Source organism: Telmatherina bonti (genome assembly GCF_933228915.1).
Source record: "Telmatherina bonti genome assembly, chromosome: 22".
Taxonomy (NCBI): domain Eukaryota; kingdom Metazoa; phylum Chordata; class Actinopteri; order Atheriniformes; family Telmatherinidae; genus Telmatherina; species Telmatherina bonti.
In genome coordinates this window covers 11,338,399-11,365,140 of record NC_136631.1, presented here as the reverse complement: position 1 = coordinate 11,365,140, position 26,742 = coordinate 11,338,399, and the positions used below count along the sequence as shown (strand labels likewise).

The following is a 26,742-nucleotide window of genomic DNA, read 5'->3' as shown; positions in this document are numbered from 1 at the left end:
GACTTGTTTAAAGTTGGAATGGTGTTTCTAGGTGAAAATTTGTGGAAGGAGTAGCGTTTTGAAAAGGCGAAAGTTTTTGTGGAATTTTCAGCTGTTTCCATTCATTTCAATGGTAGAAAAAAAGTAGAAAAAGTAGAATATTTGAAAAAGTAAAACAGTTACAGAGTAGAAACTTCAGAGCACCCTTCTGCTGAACGAGCTGAACGTTTTGATACCAAACTTGTTGAAATTGGTAGAACCTAGCGGAAGCAGTGAACGACCGAAAAACGGCGGAAGAATAATAATAATAATAATAACTAGAAAAATTGCTGTTCTTGCAGAACAGCAGTGTGAATGCTTTCATGCTGAAAGCTTGAACTGTAATGCTAAACTGTAATGCGCATAGGTGTAGAAATTGTTTGAAGGTTGTGAAATGAGTGCAAGACAGTTGAACATGGCAAAAAATAAGTTAAAAAAAGTTAAAAATGGCTGAAATATCCTGGTTGAAGCCTTTAGCTGAACTATCTATGAAGATGAAGCAAGCAGTAGAAGTGTTGAAGTCTGAAATGGTGTTTAAAAGGAGTAAAAAGGGGTTGAAAGTTGAACTGAAAACAGTGGAAGACAGTTGAACATGGCTGAAATGTCCTGGTTGAAGCCTTTAGCTGAAGTATATATAAAGCTGAAACCATTAGTACAAGTGTTGTAGCCTGAAATGGTGTTTAAAAGGAGTAAAGAGAGTGGAATGTTGAACTGAAAACAGTGGAAGACAGTTGAACATGGCTGAAATGTCCTTGTTGAAGCCTTTAGCTGAAGTTACTCTCAAGTGGAAGCCATTAGTACAAGTGTTGAAGCCTGAAATGGTGTTAAAAGGAGTAAAGAGGGTTGAAAGTTGAAGTGAAAAGAGTGGATGACAGTTGAACGAGGCTGAAATATCCTGGCTGAAGCCTTTTGCTGAAGTAACTATGAAGATGAAGAAAGTGTTGAAGCTTTAAATGTTGCTTGAATGCAGTAAAAATGGTATACAGTTGAACTGAAATGAGTGCAAGACAGTAACAGCAGGCATAAAGAGGACAGGTCAACTTATCAGGACACAAATGGGAGATAAGACAATTTAAAGGTTAAAGGTCAAAGATCAGTACACATATAGGAGACAGGTAGAGGACAGGGAAACTGATCAGGACACATGTGGGAGACAGGTAGGGGACAGTTAAACTGATCAGGACACATAGGAGGCAGGTAGGGGAAAGGTAAAGTGATAAGGACACATATAGGAGATAGGTAGGGGACCGGTAAACTGATCAGGACACATATAGGAGACAGGTAGGGGACAGGTAAACTGATCAGGACACAAATGGGACAGCAAGAGGTCTGCTAAACTGATCAGTATGTAAATCAGATACAGGAAGCAGACAGAGAGGAAGATCTGTACAGTAACAGGACATAAACAGCTGTGTATTAACAGTGCTGAATCATCACTGAAAACTTAGCTGCTCCTCAGTTGCCCGGGGCAACGGCCCCCACCCTTGCTGATTTCCTTTGTCACTCTGCGCGGAGGGGAGACTTTTGCTGCGCAGACCCTCTGTGAGCCTTCCGAACTGCTCGACGTTACACGAAAACCATAACAGATATCGAAATAATTCTTTCACCGTGAGTGGCATAAGGCTTTGAGGAACACAGGGATGTATTTTATTTGATCCTAGAGCGAACTGAATTTAAATGACAGCGAGTTAAAAAAAAAGTGGAGCTGAGAGGACATTTTCCCGTTGTCTATGGAAACTTGAATGGGGAAAAAGCAGACTTTAGGTCGCTTGGAGGGCCGTAGCTCAAATTCTGTAGGTCCCAGTTCTTTCATTCTTTGACTGAGTTAAAGCCAACAAGATTTGCAATGTTTTGATGTATAATATGTGTCTGTAGGGCAAAAGCTTCAGGAGTTATGACAGTTTGTTCGAGCAAGAGAAAGTTTTCAAAAATTTAGAGTGAGGCCAGAATGGGGCGAGAGTGGGAGAGAAGAGGTGATCGGACGATATTTCATATGATGTTAAAACTGTGATATTTCGTACACGGTATAAGATATTAAAATTCTGAATAGAGGTTTTATCGGCAAGACCCTACTGACCTATTTAAACTTTGAATGGTCTTTCTAGGCCAAAGTATGTGAGAGATTTAAGTTTTCAAAGGAGACCATTTTTAGGAAAATTGACCCAAATTTCCCATTCATTTCCTATGGGGAAATGAAGGATCAAACAAACCTCCGTATCTCAAAAAGTCTTGTATTTACAGACAAAAAAAGTCATTGCACCCATCTACAAGCCAAGCCGGTCGATTCGATGTATGAACGGAGTCTGTAGCCCAAAAGCTGCGTGAGTTTTAGGCGACCGACCGTTTTTCTGCCCCCATGAGGAGAGAGAAGTCAATTGTAACACTAGAAAAATTGCTGTTCTTGCAGAACAGCAGTGTGAATGCTTTCATGCTGAAAGCTTGAACTGTAATGCTAAACTGTAATGCGCATAGGTGTGGAAATTGTTTGAAGGTTGTAAAATGAGTGCAAGACAGTTGAACATGGCAAAAAATAAGTGAAAAACAGTTCAACATGGCTGAAATATCCTGGTTGAAGCCTTTAGCTGAACTATCTATGAAGATGAAGCAAGCAGTAGAAGTGTTGAAGTCTCAAATGGTTTTTAAAAGGAGTAAAAAGGGGTTGAAAGTTGAACTGAAAACAGTGGAAGACAGTTGAACATGGCTGAAATGTCCTGGTTGAAGCCTTTAGCTGAAGTATATATAAAGCTGAAGCCATTAGTACAAGTGTTGTAGCCTGAAATGGTGTTTAAAAGGAGTAAAAAGGGGTTGAAAGTTGAACTGAAAACAGTGGAAGACAGTTGAACATGGCTGAAATGTCCTGGTTGAAGCCTTTCAGCTGAAGTATATATAAAGCTGAAGCCATTTGTACAAGTGATGAAGCCTGAAATGGTGTTTAAAAGGGGTGAAGAGGGTTGAAAGTTGAACTGAAATGAGTGCAAGACAGTTGACGACGGTTGAAAAATGAGTAAAAGACAGTTAAACGTGGTTAAAATGTTCTTGTTGAGGCCTAAGCTGGACAGGAGACATAAACAGCTCTGTATTAACAGTGCTGAATCATCACTGAACACCTTTGACCTATCAGTTGTCATGACAACGGCCCCTCCCTTCACTCACTGCAGTTCCAAAATGACACGCTGGGGCTGAGAGGGGGAGACTTTTTGCTTCGCAGACCCTCTGTGAGCCTTCCGAACTGCTCGACGTTACACGAAAACCGTAACAGATATCGAAATAATTCTTTCACCGTGAGTGGCATAAGGCTTTGAGGAACACAGGAATGTAATTTGTTTGATCCTAGAGCGAACTGAATTTAAATGACAGCGAGTTAAAAAAAAAGTGGAGCTGAGAGGACATTTTTTCTGTTGTCTATGATAGCCTGAATGGGGAAAAAGCAGACTTTAGGTCGCTTGGAGGGCCGTAGTTCAAAATCTGTAGATCCCAGCTCTTTCATTCTTTGACTGAGTTAAAGCCAACAAGATTTGCAAGGTTTTCATGTACAATATGTGTCTGTAGGGCAAAAGCTTCAGGAGTTATGAGAATTTGTTCGAGCAAGAGAAAGTTTTCAAAAATTTACAGTGAGGCCAGAATGGGGCGAGAGTGGGAGAGATGAGGTGATCGGACGATATTTCATATGATTTTAAAACTGCGATATTTCGTAAAAGGTAGAAGATATTAAAATTCTGAATAGAAGTTTTATCGGAAAGACCCTACTGACCTATTTAAACTTTGAATGGTCTTTCTAGCCCAAAGTATGCGAGAGATTTAAGTTTTCAAAGGAGACCATTTTTAGGAAAATTTACCCAAATTTCTCATTAATTTCCTATGGGAAAATGAAGGATCAAACAAACATCCGTATCTCAAAAAGTCTTGTATTTACAGACAAAAAAAGTCATTGCACCCATCTACAAGCCGAGCCGGACGATTTGATGTATGAACGGAGTCTGTGGCCCAAAAGCTGCGTGAGTTTTAGGCGACCGACGGTTTTTCTGCCCCCATGAGGAGAGAGAAGTCAATTGTAACACTAGAAAAATTGCTGTTCTTGCAGAACAGCAGTGTGAATGCTTTCATGCTGAAATGCTTGAACTGTAATGCTAAACTGTAATGCGCATAGGTGTGGAAATTGTTTGAAGGTTGTAAAATGAGTGCAAGACAGTTGAACATGGCAAAAAATAAGTTAAAAAAAGTTAAAAATGGCTGAAATATCCTGGTTGAAGCTTTAGCTGAACTATCTATGAAGATGAAGCAAGCAGTAGAAGTGTTGAAGGCTGAAATGGTGTTTAAAAGGAGTAAAAAGGGGTTGAAAGTTGAACTGAAAAGAGTGGAAGACAGTTGAACATGGCTGAAATGTCCTTGTTGAAGCCTTTAGCTGAAATTACTATCAAGCGGAAGCCATTAGTACAAGTGTTGAAGCCTGAAATGGTGTTAATAAACTGATCAGGACACATATAGGAGATAGGTATGGGACCAGTAAACTGATCAGGACACATATAGGAGATAGGTAGGGGAAAGTAAACTGATCAGGACACATATAGGAGATAGGTATGGGACCGTTAAACTGATCAGGACACATATAGGAAACAGGTAGAGTGCAGGTAAACTGATCAGGACACATATAGGAGACAGGTAGAAGACAGGTAAACTGATCAGGACCCATATAGCAGACAGGTAGAGTGCAGGTAAACTGATCAGGACACACATAGGAGACAGGCATGGGACCGGTAAACTGATCAGGACACATATAGGAGACAGGTATGGGACCGGTAAACTGATCAGGACACATATGGGATACAGGTAGAGTGCCGGTAAACTGATCAGGACCCATATAGGAGACAGGTAGAAGACAGGTAAACTGATCAGGACCCATATAGCAGACAGGTAGAGTGCAGGTAAACTGATCAGGACACACATAGGAGACAGGTAGAGGACAGGTAAACTGATCAGGACCAATAAAGCAGACAGGTAGGGGACAGGTATACTGATCAGGACACACAGAAGAGACAGGTAGGGGACAGATAACCTCATCAGAACACATATATGAGACAGGTAGTGGACAGGTAAACTAATCAGGGCACAAATCAGATACAGGAAGCAGACAGAGAGGAAGATCTGTGCAGTAACCAGACATAAACAGCTCTGTATTAACAGTGCTGAATCATCACTGAACACCTTTGACCTATTAGTTGTCATGACAACGGCCCCTCCCTTCACTCACTGCAGTTCCAAAATGACACGCTGGGGCTGAGAGGGGGAGACTTTTTGCTGCGCAGACCCTCTGTGAGCCTTCCGAACTCCTCAACGCTACACGAAAACCGTAACAGATATCAAAATAATTCTTTCACCGTGAGTGGCAGAAGGCTTTGAGGAACACAGAGATGTAATTTATTTTATCGTAGACTTAACTGAATTTAAATGACAGCGAGGTAAAAAAAAGTGGAGCTGAGAGGACATTTTTCCTCTGTCAATGGTAGGTTTAATGGGGAAAAAGCAGACTTTAGGTCGCTTGGAGGGCCGTAGTTCAAAATCCGTAGATCCCAGCTCTTTCATTCTTTGACTGAGTTAAAGCCAACTAGATTTGCAAGGTTTTGATGTATAATATGTGTCTGTAGGGCAAAAGCTTCAGGAGTTATGACAATTTGTTCGAGCAAGAGAAAGTTTTCAAAAATTTAGAGTGAGGCCAGAATGGGGCGAGAGTGGGAGAGAAGAGGTGATCGGACGATATTTCATATGATGTTAAAACTGTGATATTTCGTACACGGTATAAGATATTAAAATTCTGAATAGAGGTTTTATCGGCAAGACCCTACTGACCTATTTAAACTTTGAATGGTCTTTCTAGGCCAAAGTATGTGAGAGATTTAAGTTTTCAAAGGAGACCATTTTTAGGAAAATTTACCCAAATTTCCCATTCATTTCCTATGGGGAAATGAAGGATCAAACAAACCTCCGTATCTCAAAAAGTCTTGTATTTACAGACAAAAAAAGTCATTGCACCCATCTACAAGCCAAGCCGGTCGATTCGATGTATGAACAGAGTCTGTGGCCCAAAAGCTGCGTGAGTTTTAGGCGACCGACGGTTTTTCTGCCCCCATGAGGAGAGAGAAGTCAATTGTAACACTAGAAAAATTGCTGTTCTTGCAGAACAGCAGTGTGAATGCTTTCATGCTGAAAGCTTGAACTGTAATGCTAAACTGTAATGCGCATAGATGTGGAAATTGTTTGAAGGTTGTAAAATGAGTGCAAGACAGTTGAACATGGCAAAACATAAGTGAAAAACAGTTAAAAATGGCTGAAATATCCTGGTTGAAGCCTTTAGCTGAACTATCTATAAAGATGAAGCAAGCAGTAGAAGTGTTGAAGTCTGAAATGGTGTTTAAAAGGAGTAAAAAGGGGTTGAAAGTTGAACTGAAAACAGTGGAAGACAGTTGAAAATGGCTGAAATGTCCTGGTTGAAGCCTTTAGCTGAAGTATATATAAAGCTGAAACCATTAGTACAAGTGTTGTAGCCTGAAATGGTATTTAAAAGGAGTAAAGAGAGTGGAAAGTTGAACTGAAAACAGTGGAAGACAGTTCAACATGGCTGAAATGTCCTTGTTGAAGCCTTTAGCTGAAGTGACTCTCAAGTGGAAGCCATTAGTACAAGTGTTGAAGCCTGAAATGGTGTTTAAAAGGAGTAAAAAGGGGTTGAAAGTTGAACTGAAAACAGTGGAAGACATTTGAACATGGCTGAAATGTCCTGGTTGAAGCCTTTAGCTGAAGTATATATAAAGCTGAAACCATTAGTACAAGTGTTGTAGCCTGAAATGGTGTTTAAAAGGAGTAAAGAGAGTGGAAAGTTGAACTGAAAACAGTGGAAGACAGTTCAACATGGCTGAAATGTCCTTGTTGAAGCCTTTAGCTGAAGTTACTCTCAAGTGGAAGCCATTAGTACAAGTGTTGAAGCCTGAAATGGTGTTTAAAAGGAGTAAAAAGGGGTTGAAAGTTGAACTGACAACAGTGGAAGACAGTTCAACATGGCTGAAATGTCCTTGTTGAAGCCTTTAGCTGAAGTTACTCTCAAGTGGAAGCCATTAGTACAAGTGTTGAAGCCTGAAATGGTGTTTAAAAGGAGTAAAAAGGGGTTGAAAGTTGAACTGACAACAGTGGAAGACAGTTCAACATGGCTGAAATGTCCTTGTTGAAGCCTTTAGCTGAAGTTACTCTCAAGTGGAAGCCATTAGTACAAGTGTTGAAGCCTGAAATGGTGTTTAAAAGGAGTAAAAAGGGGTTGAAAGTTGAACTGAAAACAGTGGAAGACAGTTGAACATGGCTGAAATGTCCTGGTTGAAGCCTTTAGCTGAAGTATATATAAAGCTGAAGCCATTAGTACAAGTGTTGAAGCCTGAAATGGTGTTTAAAAGGAGTAAAGAGAGTGGAAAGTTGAACTGAAAACAGTGGAAGACAGTTGAACATGGCTGAAATGTCCTGGTTGAAGCCTTTAGCTGAAGTATATATAAAGCTGAAACCATTAGTACAAGTGTTGTAGCCTGAAATGGTGTTTAAAAGGGGTGAAGAGGGTTGAAAGTTGAACTGAAATGAGTGCAAGACAGTTGACGACGGTTGAAAAATGAGTAAAAGACAGTTAAACGTGGTTAAAATGTCCTTGTTGAGGCCTAAGCTGGACAGGAGACATAAACAGCTCTGTATTAACAGTGCTGAATCATCACTGAACACCTTTGACCTATTAGTTGTCATGACAACGGCCCCTCCCTTCACTCACTGCAGTTCCAAAATGACACGCTGGGGCTGAGAGGGGGAGACTTTTTGCTTCGCAGACCCTCTGTGAGCCTTCCGAACTCCTCGACGCTACACGAAAACCATAACAGATATCGAAATAATTCTTTCACCGTAAGCGGCAGATGGCTTTCAGGAATACAGGGATGTAATTTATTTTATCCTAGAGCGAACTGAATTTAAATGACAGCGAGTTAAAAAAAAGTGGAGCTGACAGGACATTTTCCCGTTGTCTATGGCAGCTTCAATGGGGAAAAAGCAGACTTTAGGTCGCTTGGAGGGCCGTAGTTCAAAATCTGTAGATCCCAGCTCTTTCATTCTTTGACTGAGTTAAAGCCAGGAAGATTTCCAAGGTTTTGATGTATAATATGTGTCTGTAGGGCAAAAACTTCAGGAGTTATGAGAATTTGTTCGAGGAGTGAAAAGTTTTAAAAATTTAGAGTGGAGCTAGAGTGACAGCAAAAATCTGATTTTGAAAAAAGTTGTATGATTTTAAAACTGCGATATTTCAAAAACGGTAGAACATATGGACAAGAAAAGTCATTTTTAAATAGCTGAATTTCTTGTGACTTGTTTAAAGTTGGAATGGTGTTTTTAGGTGAAAATTTGTGGAAGGAGTAGCGTTTTGAAAAGGCAAAAGTTTTTGTGGAATTTTCAGCTGTTTCCATTCATTTCAATGGTAGAAAAAAAGTAGAAAAAGTAGAATATTTGAAAAAGTAAAACAGTTACAGAGTAGAAACTTCAGAGCACCCTTCTGCTGAACGAGCTGAACGTTTTGATACCAAACTTGTTGAAATTGGTAGAACCTAGCGGAAGCAGTGAACGACCGAAAAACGGCGGAAGAATAATAATAATAATAATAATAATAATAAACGTGAATAAAGAGAAACAGGAAAACTATTGTGTGAATGCTTAAAAGCATTCACACAATAATAAACGTGAATAAAGAGAAACAGGAAAACTATTGTGTGAATGCTTAAAAGCATTCACACAATAATAATAAACGTGAATAAAGAGAAACAGGAAAACTATTGTGTGAATGCTTAAAAGCATTCACACAATAATAATAATAATAAACGTGAATAAAGAGAAACAGGAAAACTATTGTGTGGATGCTTAAAAGCATTCACACAATAACTAGAAAAATTGCTGTTCTTGCAGAACAGCAGTGTGAATGCTTTCATGCTGAAAGCTTGAACTGTAATGCTAAACTGTAATGCGCATAGGTGTGGAAATTGTTTGAAGGTTGTAAAATGAGTGCAAGACAGTTGAACATGGCAAAAAATAAGTGAAAAACAGTTAAAAATGGCTGAAATATCCTGGTTGAAGCCTTTAGCTGAACTATCTATGAAGATGAAGCAAGCAGTAGAAGTGTTGAAGTCTGAAATGGTGTTTAAAAGGGGTGAAGAGGGTTGAAAGTTGAACTGACAACAGTGGAAGACAGTTGACAACGGTTGAAAAATGAGTAAAAGACAGTTAAACGTGGTTAAAATGTTCTTGTTGAGGCCTAAGCTGGACAGGAGACATAAACAGCTCTGTATTAACAGTGCTGAATCATCACTGAACACCTTTGACCAATTAGTTGTCATGACAACGGCCCCTCCCTTCACCCACTGCAGTTCCAAAATGACACGCTGGGGCTGAGAGGGGGAGACTTTTTGCTTCGCAGACCCTCTGTGAGCCTTCCGAACTGCTCGACGTTACACGAAAACCGTAACAGATATCGAAATAATTCTTTCACCGTGAGTGGCATAAGGCTTTGAGGAACACAGGGATGTAATTTGTTTGATCCTAGAGCGAACTGAATTTAAATGACAGCGAGTTAAAAAAAAGTGGAGCTGAGAGGACATTTTTTCTGTTGTCTATGACAGCTTGAATGGGGAAAAAGCAGACTTTAGGTCGCTTGGAGGGCCGTAGTTCAAAATCTGTAGATCCCAGCTCTTTCATTCTTTGACTACGTTAAAGCCAGGAAGATTTCCAAGGTTTTGATGTATAATATGTGTCTGTAGGGCAAAAACTTCAGGAGTTATGAGAATTTGTTCGAGGAGCGAAAAGTTTAAAAAATTTAGAGTGGAGCTAGAGTGACAGCAAAAATCTGATTTTGAAAAAAGTTGTATGATTTTAAAACTGCGATATTTCAAAAACGGTAGAACATATGGACAAGAAAAGTCATTTTTAAATAGCTGAATTTCTTGTGACTTGTTTAAAGTTTGAATGGTGTTTCTAGGTGAAAATTTGTGGAAGGAGTAGCGTTTTGAAAAGGCGAAAGTTTTTGTGGAATTTTCAGCTGTTTCCATTCATTTCAATGGTAGAAAAAAAGTAGAAAAAGTAGAATATTTGAAAAAGTAAAACAGTTACAGAGTAGAAACTTCAGAGCACCCTTCTGCTGAACGAGCTGAACGTTTTGATACCAAACTTGTTGAAATTGGTAGAACCTAGCGGAAGCAGTGAACGACCGAAAAACGGCGGAAGAATAATAATAATAATAATAATAACTAGAAAAATTGCTGTTCTTGCAGAACAGCAGTGTGAATGCTTTCATGCTGAAAGCTTGAACTGTAATGCTAAACTGTAATGCGCATAGGTGTAGAAATTGTTTGAAGGTTGTGAAATGAGTGCAAGACAGTTGAACATGGCAAAAAATAAGTGAAAAACAGTTAAAAATGGCTGAAATATCCTGGTTGAAGCCTTTAACTGAACTATCTATGAAGATGAAGCAAGCAGTACAAGTGTTGAAGTCTGAAATGGTGTTTAAAAGGAGTAAAAAGCGGTTGAAAGTTGAACTGAAAACAGTGGAAGACAGTTGAACATGGCGGAAATGTCCTGGTTGAAGCCTTTAGCTGAAGTATATATGAAGCTGAAGCCATTAGTACAAGTGTTAAAGCCTGAAATGGTGTTTTAAAGGAGTAAAGAGAGTGGAAAGTTGAACTGAAAACAGTGGAAGACAGTTGAACATGGCTGAAATGTCCTTGTTGAAGCCTTTAGCTGAAGTTACTCTCAAGTGGAAGCCATTAGTACAAGTGTTGAAGCCTGAAATGGTGTTTAAAAGGAGTAAAAAGGGGTTGAAAGTTGAACTGAAAACAGTGGAAGACAGTTCAACATGGCTGAAATGTCCTTGTTGAAGCCTTTAGCTGAAGTTACTCTCAAGTGGAAGCCATTAGTACAAGTGTTGAAGCCTGAAATGGTGTTTAAAAGGAGTAAAAAGGGGTTGAAAGTTGAACTGACAACAGTGGAAGACAGTTCAACATGGCTGAAATGTCCTTGTTGAAGCCTTTAGCTGAAGTTACTCTCAAGTGGAAGCCATTAGTACAAGTGTTGAAGCCTGAAATGGTGTTTAAAAGGAGTAAAAAGGGGTTGAAAGTTGAACTGACAACAGTGGAAGACAGTTGAACATGGCTGAAATGTCCTTGTTGAAGCCTTTAGCTGAAGTTACTCTCAAGTGGAAGCCATTAGTACAAGTGTTGAAGCCTGAAATGGTGTTTAAAAGGAGTAAAAAGGGGTTGAAAGTTGAACTGACAACAGTGGAAGACAGTTCAACATGGCTGAAATGTCCTTGTTGAAGCCTTTAGCTGAAGTTACTCTCAAGTGGAAGCCATTAGTACAAGTGTTGAAGCCTGAAATGGTGTTTAAAAGGAGTAAAAAGGGGTTGAAAGTTGAACTGACAACAGTGGAAGACAGTTCAACATGGCTGAAATGTCCTTGTTGAAGCCTTTAGCTGAAGTTACTCTCAAGTGGAAGCCATTAGTACAAGTGTTGAAGCCTGAAATGGTGTTTAAAAGGAGTAAAAAGGGGTTGAAAGTTGAACTGACAACAGTGGAAGACAGTTCAACATGGCTGAAATGTCCTTGTTGAAGCCTTTAGCTGAAGTTACTCTCAAGTGGAAGCCATTAGTACAAGTGTTGAAGCCTGAAATGGTGTTTAAAAGGAGTAAAAAGGGGTTGAAAGTTGAACTGAAAACAGTGGAAGACAGTTGAACATGGCTGAAATGTCCTGGTTGAAGCCTTTAGCTGAAGTATATATAAAGCTGAAGCCATTAGTACAAGTGTTGAAGCCTGAAATGGTGTTTCAAAGGAGTAAAGAGAGTGGAAAGTTGAACTGAAAACAGTGGAAGACAGTTGAACATGGCTGAAATGTCCTGGTTGAAGCCTTTAGCTGAAGTATATATAAAGCTGAAACCATTAGTACAAGTGTTGTAGCCTGAAATGGTGTTTAAAAGGGGTGAAGAGGGTTGAAAGTTGAACTGAAATGAGTGCAAGACAGTTGACGACGGTTGAAAAATGAGTAAAAGACAGTTAAACGTGGTTAAAATGTCCTTGTTGAGGCCTAAGCTGGACAGGAGACATAAACAGCTCTGTATTAACAGTGCTGAATCATCACTGAACACCTTTGACCTATTAGTTGTCATGACAACGGCCCCTCCCTTCACTCACTGCAGTTCCAAAATGACACGCTGGGGCTGAGAGGGGGAGACTTTTTGCTTCGCAGACCCTCTGTGAGCCTTCCGAACTCCTCGACGCTACACGAAAACCATAACAGATATCGAAATAATTCTTTCACCGTAAGCGGCAGAAGGCTTTCAGGAATACAGGGATGTAATTTATTTTATCCTAGAGCGAACTGAATTTAAATGACAGCGAGTTAAAAAAAAGTGGAGCTGACAGGACATTTTCCCGTTGTCTATGGCAACTTCAATGGGGAAAAAGCAGACTTTAGGTCGCTTGGAGGGCCGTAGTTCAAAATCTGTAGATCCCAGCTCTTTCATTCTTTGACTGAGTTAAAGCCAGGAAGATTTCCAAGGTTTTGATGTATAATATGTGTCTGTAGGGCAAAAACTTCAGGAGTTATGAGAATTTGTTCGAGGAGCGAAAAGTTTTAAAAATTTAGAGTGGAGCTAGAGTGACAGCAAAAATCTGATTTTGAAAAAAGTTGTATGATTTTAAAACTGCGATATTTCAAAAACGGTAGAACATATGGACAAGAAAAGTCATTTTTAAATAGCTGAATTTCTTGTGACTTGTTTAAAGTTTGAATGGTGTTTCTAGGTGAAAATTTGTGGAAGGAGTAGCGTTTTGAAAAGGCGAAAGTTTTTGTGGAATTTTCAGCTGTTTCCATTCATTTCAATGGTAGAAAAAAAGTAGAAAAAGTAGAATATTTGAAAAAGTAAAACAGTTACAGAGTAGAAACTTCAGAGCACCCTTCTGCTGAACGAGCTGAACGTTTTGATACCAAACTTGTTGAAATTGGTAGAACCTAGCGGAAGCAGTGAACGACCGAAAAACGGCGGAAGAATAATAATAATAATAATAATAATAACTAGAAAAATTGCTGTTCTTGCAGAACAGCAGTGTGAATGCTTTCATGCTGAAAGCTTGAACTGTAATGCTAAACTGTAATGCGCATAGGTGTGGAAATTGTTTGAAGGTTGTGAAATGAGTGCAAGACAGTTGAACATGGCAAAAAATAAGTGAAAAACAGTTAAAAATGGCTGAAATATCCTGGTTGAAGCCTTTAGCTGAACTATCTATGAAGATGAAGCAAGCAGTAGAAGTGTTGAAGTCTGAAATGGTGTTTAAAAGGAGTATAAAGGGGTTGAAAGTTGAACTGAAAACAGTGGAAGACAGTTGAACATGGCTGAAATGTCCTGGTTGAAGCCTTTAGCTGAAGTATATATAAAGCTGAAACCATTAGTACAAGTGTTGTAGCCTGAAATGGTGTTTAAAAGGAGTAAAGAGAGTGGAATGTTGAACTGAAAACAGTGGAAGACAGTTCAACATGGCTGAAATGTCCTTGTTGAAGCCTTTAGCTGAAGTTACTCTCAAGTGGAAGCCATTAGTACAAGTGTTGAAGCCTGAAATGGTGTTTAAAAGGAGTAAAAAGGGGTTGAAAGTTGAACTAAAAACAGTGGAAGACAGTTGAACATGGCTGAAATGTCTTGGTTGAAGCCTTTAGCTGAAGTATATATAAAGCTGAAACCATTAGTACAAGTGTTGTAGCCTGAAATGGTGTTTAAAAGGAGTAAAGAGAGTGGAAAGTTGAACTGAAAACAGTGGAAGACAGTTGAACATAGCTGAAATGTCTTGGTTGAAGCCTTTAGCTGAAGTATCTATGAAGATGAAGCAAGCAGTAGAAGTGTTGAAGTCTGAAATGATGTTTAAAAGGAGTTAAAAGGGGTTGAAAGTTGAACTGAAAACAGTGGAAGACAGTTGAACATGGCTGAAATGTCCTTGTTGAAGCCTTTAGCTGAAGTTACTCTCAAGTGGAAGCCATTAGTACAAGTGTTGAAGCCTGAAATGGTGTTTAAAAGGAGTAAAAAGGGGTTGAAAGTTGAACTGACAACAGTGGAAGACAGTTCAACATGGCTGAAATGTCCTTGTTGAAGCCTTTAGCTGAAGTATATATGAAGCAGAAGTCATTAGAACAAGTGTTGAAGCCTGAAATGGTGTTTAAAAGGTGTAAAGAGAGTGGAAAGTTGAACTGACAACAGTGGAAGACAGTTCAACATGGCTGAAATGTCCTTGTTGAAGCCTTTAGCTGAAGTTACTCTCAAGTGGAAGCCATTAGTACAAGTGTTGAAGCCTGAAATGGTGTTTAAAAGGAGTAAAAAGGGGTTGAAAGTTGAACTGACAACAGTGGAAGACAGTTCAACATGGCTGAAATGTCCTTGTTGAAGCCTTTAGCTGAAGTTACTCTCAAGTGGAAGCCATTAGTACAAGTGTTGAAGCCTGAAATGGTGTTTAAAAGGAGTAAAAAGGGGTTGAAAGTTGAACTGACAACAGTGGAAGACAGTTGAACATGGCTGAAATGTCCTTGTTGAAGCCTTTAGCTGAAGTTACTCTCAAGTGGAAGCCATTAGTACAAGTGTTGAAGCCTGAAATGGTGTTTAAAAGGAGTAAAAAGGGGTTGAAAGTTGAACTGACAACAGTGGAAGACAGTTCAACATGGCTGAAATGTCCTTGTTGAAGCCTTTAGCTGAAGTTACTCTCAAGTGGAAGCCATTAGTACAAGTGTTGAAGCCTGAAATGGTGTTTAAAAGGAGTAAAAAGGGGTTGAAAGTTGAACTGACAACAGTGGAAGACAGTTCAACATGGCTGAAATGTCCTTGTTGAAGCCTTTAGCTGAAGTTACTCTCAAGTGGAAGCCATTAGTACAAGTGTTGAAGCCTGAAATGGTGTTTAAAAGGAGTAAAAAGGGGTTGAAAGTTGAACTGACAACAGTGGAAGACAGTTCAACATGGCTGAAATGTCCTTGTTGAAGCCTTTAGCTGAAGTTACTCTCAAGTGGAAGCCATTAGTACAAGTGTTGAAGCCTGAAATGGTGTTTAAAAGGAGTAAAAAGGGGTTGAAAGTTGAACTGAAAACAGTGGAAGACAGTTGAACATGGCTGAAATGTCCTGGTTGAAGCCTTTAGCTGAAGTATATATAAAGCTGAAGCCATTAGTACAAGTGTTGAAGCCTGAAATGGTGTTTCAAAGGAGTAAAGAGAGTGGAAAGTTGAACTGAAAACAGTGGAAGACAGTTGAACATGGCTGAAATGTCCTGGTTGAAGCCTTTAGCTGAAGTATATATAAAGCTGAAACCATTAGTACAAGTGTTGTAGCCTGAAATGGTGTTTAAAAGGGGTGAAGAGGGTTGAAAGTTGAACTGAAATGAGTGCAAGACAGTTGACGACGGTTGAAAAATGAGTAAAAGACAGTTAAACGTGGTTAAAATGTCCTTGTTGAGGCCTAAGCTGGACAGGAGACATAAACAGCTCTGTATTAACAGTGCTGAATCATCACTGAACACCTTTGACCTATTAGTTGTCATGACAACGGCCCCTCCCTTCACTCACTGCAGTTCCAAAATGACACGCTGGGGCTGAGAGGGGGAGACTTTTTGCTTCGCAGACCCTCTGTGAGCCTTCCGAACTCCTCGACGCTACACGAAAACCATAACAGATATCGAAATAATTCTTTCACCGTAAGCGGCAGAAGGCTTTCAGGAATACAGGGATGTAATTTATTTTATCCTAGAGCGAACTGAATTTAAATGACAGCGAGTTAAAAAAAAGTGGAGCTGACAGGACATTTTCCCGTTGTCTATGGCAACTTCAATGGGGAAAAAGCAGACTTTAGGTCGCTTGGAGGGCCGTAGTTCAAAATCTGTAGATCCCAGCTCTTTCATTCTTTGACTGAGTTAAAGCCAGGAAGATTTCCAAGGTTTTGATGTATAATATGTGTCTGTAGGGCAAAAACTTCAGGAGTTATGAGAATTTGTTCGAGGAGCGAAAAGTTTTAAAAATTTAGAGTGGAGCTAGAGTGACAGCAAAAATCTGATTTTGAAAAAAGTTGTATGATTTTAAAACTGCGATATTTCAAAAACGGTAGAACATATGGACAAGAAAAGTCATTTTTAAATAGCTGAATTTCTTGTGACTTGTTTAAAGTTTGAATGGTGTTTCTAGGTGAAAATTTGTGGAAGGAGTAGCGTTTTGAAAAGGCGAAAGTTTTTGTGGAATTTTCAGCTGTTTCCATTCATTTCAATGGTAGAAAAAAAGTAGAAAAAGTAGAATATTTGAAAAAGTAAAACAGTTACAGAGTAGAAACTTCAGAGCACCCTTCTGCTGAACGAGCTGAACGTTTTGATACCAAACTTGTTGAAATTGGTAGAACCTAGCGGAAGCAGTGAACGACCGAAAAACGGCGGAAGAATAATAATAATAATAATAATAATAACTAGAAAAATTGCTGTTCTTGCAGAACAGCAGTGTGAATGCTTTCATGCTGAAAGCTTGAACTGTAATGCTAAACTGTAATGCGCATAGGTGTGGAAATTGTTTGAAGGTTGTGAAATGAGTGCAAGACAGTTGAACATGGCAAAAAATAAGTGAAAAACAGTTAAAAATGGCTGAAATATCCTGGTTGAAGCCTTTAGCTGAACTATCTATGAAGATGAAGCAAGCAGTAGAAGTGTTGAAGTCTGAAATGGTGTTTAAAAGGAGTATAAAGGGGTTGAAAGTTGAACTGAAAACAGTGGAAGACAGTTGAACATGGCTGAAATGTCCTGGTTGAAGCCTTTAGCTGAAGTATATATAAAGCTGAAACCATTAGTACAAGTGTTGTAGCCTGAAATGGTGTTTAAAAGGAGTAAAGAGAGTGGAATGTTGAACTGAAAACAGTGGAAGACAGTTCAACATGGCTGAAATGTCCTTGTTGAAGCCTTTAGCTGAAGTTACTCTCAAGTGGAAGCCATTAGTACAAGTGTTGAAGCCTGAAATGGTGTTTAAAAGGAGTAAAAAGGGGTTGAAAGTTGAACTAAAAACAGTGGAAGACAGTTGAACATGGCTGAAATGTCTTGGTTGAAGCCTTTAGCTGAAGTATATATAAAGCTGAAACCATTAGTACAAGTGTTGTAGCCTGAAATGGTGTTTAAAAGGAGTAAAGAGAGTGGAAAGTTGAACTGAAAACAGTGGAAGACAGTTGAACATAGCTGAAATGTCTTGGTTGAAGCCTTTAGCTGAAGTATCTATGAAGATGAAGCAAGCAGTAGAAGTGTTGAAGTCTGAAATGATGTTTAAAAGGAGTTAAAAGGGGTTGAAAGTTGAACTGAAAACAGTGGAAGACAGTTGAACATGGCTGAAATGTCCTTGTTGAAGCCTTTAGCTGAAGTTACTCTCAAGTGGAAGCCATTAGTACAAGTGTTGAAGCCTGAAATGGTGTTTAAAAGGAGTAAAAAGGGGTTGAAAGTTGAACTGACAACAGTGGAAGACAGTTCAACATGGCTGAAATGTCCTTGTTGAAGCCTTTAGCTGAAGTATATATGAAGCAGAAGTCATTAGAACAAGTGTTGAAGCCTGAAATGGTGTTTAAAAGGTGTAAAGAGAGTGGAAAGTTGAACTGACAACAGTGGAAGACAGTTCAACATGGCTGAAATGTCCTTGTTGAAGCCTTTAGCTGAAGTTACTCTCAAGTGGAAGCCATTAGTACAAGTGTTGAAGCCTGAAATGGTGTTTAAAAGGAGTAAAAAGGGGTTGAAAGTTGAACTAAAAACAGTGGAAGACAGTTGAACATGGCTGAAATGTCGTGGTTGAAGCATTTAGCTGAAGTATATATAAAGCTGAAACCATTAGTACAAGTGTTGTAGCCTGAAATGGTGTTTAAAAGGAGTAAAGAGAGTGGAAAGTTGAACTGAAAACAGTGGAAGACAGTTCAACATAGCTGAAATGTCCTTGTTGAAGCCTTTAGCTGAAGTATATATAAAGTTGAATCCATTTGTACAAGTGATGAAGCCTGAAATGGTGTTTAAAAGGGGTGAAGAGGGTTGAAAGTTGAACTGACAACAGTGGAAGACAGTTGACAACGGTTGAAAAATGAGTAAAAGACAGTTAAATGTGGTTAAAATGTTCTTGTTGAGGCCTAAGCTGGACAGGAGACATAAACAGCTCTGTATTAACAGTGCTGAATCATCACTGAACACCTTTGACCAATTAGTTGTCATGACAACGGCCCCTCCCTTCACCCACTGCAGTTCCAAAATGACACGCTGGGGCTGAGAGGGGGAGACTTTTTGCTTCGCAGACCCTCTGTGAGCCTTCCGAACTGCTCGGCGTTACACGAAAACCGTAACAGATATCGAAATAATTCTTTCACCGTGAGTGGCATAAGGCTTTGAGGAACACAGGGATGTAATTTGTTTGATCCTAGAGCGAACTGAATTTAAATGACAGCGAGTTAAAAAAAAGTGGAGCTGAGAGGACATTTTTCCTGTTGTCTATGACAGCTTGAATGGGGAAAAAGCAGACTTTATGTCGCTTGGAGGGCCGTAGTTCAAAATCTGTAGATCCCAGCTCTTTCATTCTTTGACTACGTTAAAGCCAGGAAGATTTCCAAGGTTTTGATGTATAATATGTGTCTGTAGGGCAAAAACTTCAGGAGTTATGAGAATTTGTTCGAGGAGCGAAAAGTTTTAAAAATTTAGTGGAGCTAGAGTGACAGCAAAAATCTGATTTTGAAAAAAGTTGTATGATTTTAAAACTGCGATATTTCAAAAACGGTAGAACATACGGACAAGAAAAGTCATTTTTAAATAGCTGAATTTCTTGTGACTTGTTTAAAGTTGGAATGGTGTTTCTAGGTGAAAATTTGTGGAAGGAGTAGCGTTTTGAAAGGGCGAAAGTTTTTGTGGAATTTTGAGCTGTTTCCATTCATTTCAATGGTAGAAAAAAAGTAGAAAAAGTAGAATATTTGAAAAAGTAAAACAGTTACAGAGTAGAAACTTCAGAGCACCCTTCTGCTGAACGAGCTGAACGTTTTGATACCAAACTTGTTGAAATTGGTAGAACCTAGCGGAAGCAGTGAACGACCGAAAAACGGCGGAAGAATAATAATAATAATAATAATAATAATAATAATAATAATAAACGTGAATAAAGAGAAACAGGAAAACTATTGTGTGAATGCTTAAAAGCATTCACACAATAAACGTGAATAAAGAGAAACAGGAAAACTATTGTGTGAATGCTTAAAAGCATTCACACAATAATAAACGTGAATAAAGAGAAACAGGAAAACTATTGTGTGAATGCTTAAAAGCATTCACACAATAATAATAATAAACGTGAATAAAGAGAAACAGGAAAACTATTGTGTGAATGCTTAAAAGCATTCACACAATAATAAACGTGAATAAAGAGAAACAGGAAAACTATTGTGTGAATGCTTAAAAGCATTCACACAATAATAAACGTGAATAAAGAGAAACAGGAAAACTATTGTGTGAATGCTTAAAAGCATTCACACAATAATAATAAACGTGAATAAAGAGAAACAGGAAAACTATTGTGTGAATGCTTAAAAGCATTCACACAATAAACGTGAATAAAGAGAAACAGGAAAACTATTGTGTGAATGCTTGAAAGCATTCACACAATAATAAACGTGAATAAAGAGAAACAGGAAAACTATTGTGTGAATGCTTAAAAGCATTCACACAATAAACGTGAATAAAGAGAAACAGGAAAACTATTGTGTGAATGCTTAAAAGCATTCACACAAAAGCATTCACACAATAAACGTGAATAAAGAGAAACAGGAAAACTATTGTGTGAATGCTTAAAAGCATTCACACAATAAAAGTTTATTTATAACTACGTTTTCAAGTTTTTTTTTCCACTTCTTTAATCATATGTTTTATTTCTACGTTTGTTTTTATACTTGTCATTATGTTTAAATAACCTTTCTAAACATAAACCTAACTTTACTTATGTCAGGTTTTTTTAAATCTATGTTAAAATCCTTGTGATCGGGATTTCATCTTTTCACGTTGCATTCAAAATAATGTATTAAAGACTGTCTGATTGTAACAGGATGACCCTGGAAGACTTTTGCAAGTTCTACCATGACATTGACATCTGCGCCATGAGTCCAGACTTCCTGGATGCAAACTCCTCTTCTCTCTGGAAGGCATCCACATATGAGGGACGATGGGTTGCAGGAACAACTGCTGGAGGCTGCATGAACAACAGAAGTAATAGTCCTACTACCTGGGACCAGCGGTGTAGTTCAGGGTTTACGCAGGTATACGGAGTATAGAGTCAGCATAGAGTATACCCACTTCTAAATTTCTAAGCTCCCTGTGATGCTGCTTTTACAAATACAAACGTTCCTACACATGTAGCTACGTCACCCAGCAGCTCAGCTGAGGTAACTGATGCTATACAGGTGCAGTTAACCATCAGCTGCATTAAGTTTAGCTTGAACATAGACATAATGAAGATATATGTAGATAAGTCTATGAGCCTGTCTCTCACCAGCTTTATGTGTTAGAATAGGTTTAGTAGTTTCATAACTTTTCCTCCCTGAAACCGAAGAGCAGAAATGCGACAGTGAGCAAATATACTGATGGAGTGGGGTGAATTAAATAGAGTAGTCTTAAATGTCACTTTTTATGAAACAATGTTTTTCTGGGCTTTTTTTTTTTTTTTTTTTTTTTTTTTTTTAAACAAGGGTGAAAAATTTAGTGTATACCCACTTCTCAAGGGACCACTACACCACTGCCTAGGATCTAATTAATCTACATTCATTAGAAATTTAAAGGAGAAATTGGAAGTTCTGACAAAGACTCAGCAACGGTTTGATTGCTTTTGTGAAAGTCGTACATAAACAGTATCATGTACACAAACTCTGTCTCTGTGTTTTAGAAAGTTTCTGGACAAACCCGCAATATCGCTTCAAGGTTGTAGGTGACAATTTAGAGAACAGTGCTGTGAAAAATATCCTGGTGACTCTCATGCAAAAGCCAGATAAGAGGAACAGACGGCTGGTGCAAAACCTCCACATTGGGTTCTCCATTTTTCAGGTAAATTCTTTTCATTATGCACGACTCGTCTATAACCAGGAACGGAACATCGCAGAAGTTGTCCGACTGTAAAAAACTGTTAAACTCTACAACACATTAAAGATGTTTGCTCCAAAATGGTGCATTATATACTTATAAATATATGTGTAACAGCTGCTAAAAATGTGTGTTATGAAAAAAACCCCATTATTTACAAAAACTGCATTAGTGTTCAAATATTATGCATTTAAATACAATTACAGTTAAACACATTTCTTTTTCCTCCAACATGGATAATTTTGCACCACTTGCCTGAAGGTGACTGAACAGGTAAATAAACTGTTATTATGGAGTTCATTCCCAGTTTACCTATTCCAGTACCTTTTCTAACAATGAAAGAAAACTGAAACATCTGTGTTGCAGTATAAAGCTGAGAGCAGGAAGTTCCCAGCCTCCTTCTTCAACCGCCATGCGCCTGTTGCTCAGACTAAAACCTACATGAATGCACGCGAGGTGATGGAGTTTCTGTATCTGAAGCCTGGAGAATACCTGATTGTTCCGTCCACTTTTAACCCCAACGAGACCGCCTCCTTCCTCCTGAGCATCCACTCCAAGAATGAGACCCATTGCTAGTATGCTCCAGTCTCTATAGCAGACGACTACGTGACTTTAACCAAATACGAGCTCCAAACTAACCTTGTGTGATTCTCTTTATAGTGAAAATTCCTCTGACAGCCGACAGGAACCGGTTGAAAAAGTGTGTCAAATTTCAGATATATTTTAATATTACCAATGTTTATTTTAAATGTCTTTTGAGGTGAACTTTGTTGTCTTTGATTCACAGGTGAAGCAGGTCAAGAATGGACAAGAATATGAAAACAGAAAGGAATTTTTCCGTCAATACTCAGACAAGGTGAATTCTCCATCTAACAGTGTTTATCTTCATAGTTTAAAAAAAAAAAAAGAAATTTCTAAATATGTGGATGCTGTACGAAGAAGTTTAATGACTCATTTAGGGGAAAAGGGTGGTCTTTCAACTCACTCTTTTCCTGTTTTTATTTTATCATCAATTAACTTTAAAATATTGAAGTTGTAATAAACAAAGTAGAAGGTAACCTGTAGATTTGTTCTGCAAACTTGCTATTTTAATTTAAAATCATAAAGTTCTCTTCTAAACACTTAATTATTTGTGAATTATGGAGTAAATTTCTTGTATTTATTATCTTTCAAACAAATTTCTTATGTGATTTAATTTAAAAAGTAAGATTACATGACAAAACCTAAACATTGGAACTGAAGCTGTAGGATTAGATTTTTCCTTGTGCAGCGTACATATACTTTTACCCAGTGGTGTACAGTCAGGATAGGCAGCGCCGACACAAGGCAGGAAGAAATACATTGAATCATTCCATTTTGATACTTCGTTTATATTTTTACTTTCTTTTATATTGATTATGTTTAATATATTCGTTCAGATATCAATAATATCATTGTGATATCATTGCAACAATGTGTGCTTATACATGCACAGTCGGTTTCTCCAAATAAAATCATGTATGTAAAGGACAGATTGCTACGCTGCCATTTGACGTTACTAAACTATGACAATGGTCTATTCACATTCACAGAGAGTTGGTTAGTATGCTCACCGGAGAGATGAGCCAGCTAGAGAAGCTTAAACCACTTTCATGTCTTTCTTTTGAGAGAAAACGTCAACATAAGCTTCTGGTTGTCATGACAACCAACGTTAAATAGTCTGGGGATTGCTATTGAGTCATTTAGCTAGCTTTGCAAGTTTTTTAATGGTGTCTTACGATCTTGATTGTGATAGATTAAGTAGGCACTTAAGTGCCTACGCATTTAAAAATCATTTGTGTGTCCTCCTCAATTTGAGACTGTCTGCCTACTGAATCCTACCGCATACCACACTAGCCTGCTTCTACCATATGCTAAAAGTTAATTGTTCATCCTTCAGAGGATCTATAATCGCCTATTGGAAAGCAGACATCTTTCTACGTTGTTCAGAAAAATTACCCCTAAAGTAGAAATCAAAGTAAAACCATTGACAGATGTCATATTTTAACCAATAATTATATTTCCATGCTATTTCATAGCATTTGTTGGCATTTTCTCTCCATCGTCCTGTCTTTCTTGGAATGACAATTCTCCACACAGGAGGTCAGAAAAACCAAATGCTCCAAAACAAGAAACTATTTATTTACTATTTTTTTATTTTCCGTGTTGCTCTGTCTTCTTTTTGGCAATGCCAGTTCTCCGTACAAGAGTTCAGAAATTTCCAGTAACTGTGCATCTTGTTATTATTGATCGTTGATGGATGCTTTCTGCTATTGATTAACCACAAATGACTGAATTTCCAGTATGAAGAAGTGGATGCTGAGCAGCTCCAGCGGCTTCTGAATGACAACATCCTGAAAGGTTTGGACTGGAAAAGCTTACACTCCACAGATTTCATTCTCAGTCATACAACACCTTGAGCTTTGGACTGCTGCCTGGATGATGCGTTTTCTGTTCTCTTTAGGAGATTTAAAATCTGGAGGCTTCAGCATCGATGCTTGTCACAGCATGGTTGCTCTCATGGATGTATCCTGTTGTAGTGAATGCATATTTCTTTATAATAACTCCCACTGCAGATAAGTACATCCATAAAACAAACATGTTCATACTGAAGGTCATGCATGTCCAAACAAGTGGAGGTGTGTTTCTTTGATTGCACATTTGCAAAGACATCAATTACTGGGAAACTAAACAGTGAGGAATTTGTGCGACTCTGGAACAAAGTTGTGAATTACAAGGTAGGGAAACATAACATTCATCTTGAATATACAACCTAAGCATATATTTATTGATCACTATTGGTTGTTTCTTCTTGGTCAAACAAACCAAAATAGCTGAAAATGTGCAATGAAGATGTAATTTAGAAGTTATTTTACATGGAAGATACCTTAAAAAAGTTAATCTATGAGATGGAATGGATACCCTTTTGTAAAAACCAATCAGTTTCATGATTTGATCTGCCGGAGCAACCCAAAACAACACAAGAAATTTTAGGCAGTCAACAGTCAAGAACATGTTTGCCACAAATACTCTGGTCTCCAACAAGCTAGGCTGAACACCAGTTCATATTTAGTATAACTAAAGAGTTGGAGGAGGTGTCATGTGAATATGAACAAAAGCTCATTCCACCCTGCATGGAAGTCAGGACTCACAAGAAGAAAACAATCTTGGAATTGTCTATATGAAGAACCATTAACTTCTTATAGCTCACATTGTCAGCGTGAATAAAGTCATTTGCTGCCAGTCATTGTCACAGCAGAAAGTCCCAAACTGCCAGCGCTTTGGAGCATTTTGACTCATCTTTAGGTAGAAAGAGAAACATTGAGTTCTGTGACTGCAGATATGGAGACCTAACTTGGCCAAGTGTGTGCGTTGGGGTCTTTTCAGGGTACGCACTTAGAGTTTGTTAGTAATGTGTTGGAAGTGCACTCAGATTGTTTTCCCCCAAAGACTACCCGATGCAGACGCTCGGCCAAATCTCTTTTCCATTTGGAGAAACCCTAAAATGGCAAACGTCTTTGGCAGGTAACATTTGGATTCGAACAGTCGTCAAAACACGGGCAGCCAATGAGTCAAACATAAAACGCGTGTCGAACAATCACAAGAATACATAAAGATGTCAAACGCCTCTGACCCCTCACCATGTGTGTTTATCAGGAATGAAGCTGAGTGATGACATGCTCAGCCTCATGGCTCTGCGTTATGGCGCCTCCTCTGGTCACATGACTTTGGAGAGCTTCATCAGCCTCATTCTTCGCCTGGACTGCATGTGCAGTAAGTCCAGTCAAATGGAGAAAATTGTGGTTGTTAAAGCTCACATTACAGTTTTACAATCTGTTTGTCCCTCACCAGAAATCTTCAGGCAACTCTCTGATGGAAAAGCAATGAGGCTCCAGGAATCAGAGGTATTTAGCTTATACTGCATAAAATGCCATTCAGATATATTTACATTAGCATATATATTTATTTAACAATTGCATTGTGTTAATCTACCTCTTATCTGCAGTGGATGTACGTCGCCATGTACACTTAGCCAGTGCAACGGTTGGACGCCCACCCTTGTCTGGACACAATAAAGACTTTTGTGATATGCTTTATTCATAGCTTTAAAATTTGTCATTCGAAGTACTAATAAATGTAAATGCAGCACAAAACCATCTAAAGCTTTAGGGACGGAAATGGGTTTATTGTAACTACAAAGGTCTTTTGAGTTCTTTATTTTACACATCATCAAAAACAAGAATGGAACAAAGTTTTTCATAACTAACTTTGGTTCTGATGTTTGTTTGGTGTGATTGATAAATGTTGATAAGCTCTCACTGTACTGAAATATGTTGACTTTTACCAAAATCTCTGTCATCCTTATGCATTTGTTACATCATTTCAATACTGACTAAGAAATATGTATTTTTTGACAATCTGTAAATAAAAAGGGTGAAACACTCCTCTGTTTTGTCTGCTTAAACATTTTCATGAGTAACAGGTTGGTTTTAATGAGATTTAACATTTGCCCAAATGCTAAAGGTTGTGAATCAGTTGTAACTCCTCTTTTTTGTTTTAGGACTGCAATATTAAGTGAAGTTCTTATCTAAAAACAAAAAAATATCTTTCCTGGGTTATTAGTATGACTGCTTGTGTCAAGTGTTCATGTAAATCCTCATGAAGAAACTTGGAAAAACCCTTTCATAATCATGATTATGAAAGTATGAGGCAAGTCTGTACAGGTGAGTAAATAAAGAGTAAAATGTATTTTTTTTAATCTCCATTAACTGTTGGAGTACAGTAACAGCCATACTTTGTGGAGTCAATCCAACGATTTACTATCAAAACAATGTTTAGACCTGCCTTTTTTTTTCTTTTACAACACCTGAACAGTAATCAAAATCCCCCTCCCCCAATGTTGTTTTACTACAACATGTTGATCAATACTAGACCCGTGTTTTTTCTTTGTGTTTTTTATTAAAGTTTCTTTTAGATCAGTAAACTTTATTCATTCATTTTCCTAACTGCTTAATTCGATGAAGGGTCGCAGGGAAGCTGGAGCCTATCCCAGCAGTCTGTGGGTGAAAGGCAGGGTACACCCTGGACAGCTTGCCAGTCTAAGGATGCCTAAGGCGCACACGGTAATTGTTTATTATTTCATTGTATATTTTGGGTTTGTATGGGATTTTGTTTTATGAATGAAAGTTTTATATTTGTCTTTTCTTTAGTTTTTCACAGTGGTTTTGTCGGTCATGGTGCATGTGACACAATAAATGCCAACTAAAACATCAGTTGAAGTGTGGCTTTCTCTGGTCCAAATGAAAATCTTTGGGAGCAGTTACACTTTCTCTTTATTTTTCCTCCCTTTTCTTCTGAAAATGTCCTTTTGCATTTCTTTGATGAATCAGACATGGTGTGGGCTCTAAACTACTAGTGTCTTGATATCCAGTTGCTAGCGGGTGACGCAGTGCATAACATGTAACTCTGAAGCAACATTACTCTGCCTTGAGACCTAGCTGGGCAACAAGTACCCCAGGAATGTAAATAT

The 26,742-nt window shown here is 38.4% G+C and overlaps 1 protein-coding gene across 1 annotated transcript in view; it reads left to right on the top strand.

Moving 5' to 3' along the window:
* LOC306772129 (calpain-1 catalytic subunit-like) overlaps positions 1–25,245 on the top strand; it is a gene marked incomplete at both ends in the record, with an annotated part of 273,362 nt that extends 248,117 nt beyond the window's left edge. Inside the window, 2 exons of the mRNA XM_079261542.1 lie at positions 25,065–25,117; positions 25,219–25,245. Of these exons, the coding sequence (XP_079117668.1) occupies positions 25,065–25,117; positions 25,219–25,245 (80 nt within the window). The remainder of the gene's footprint in view (positions 1–25,064; positions 25,118–25,218) is intronic.
* Between the last annotated feature and the right edge of the window lie 1,497 nt (positions 25,246–26,742).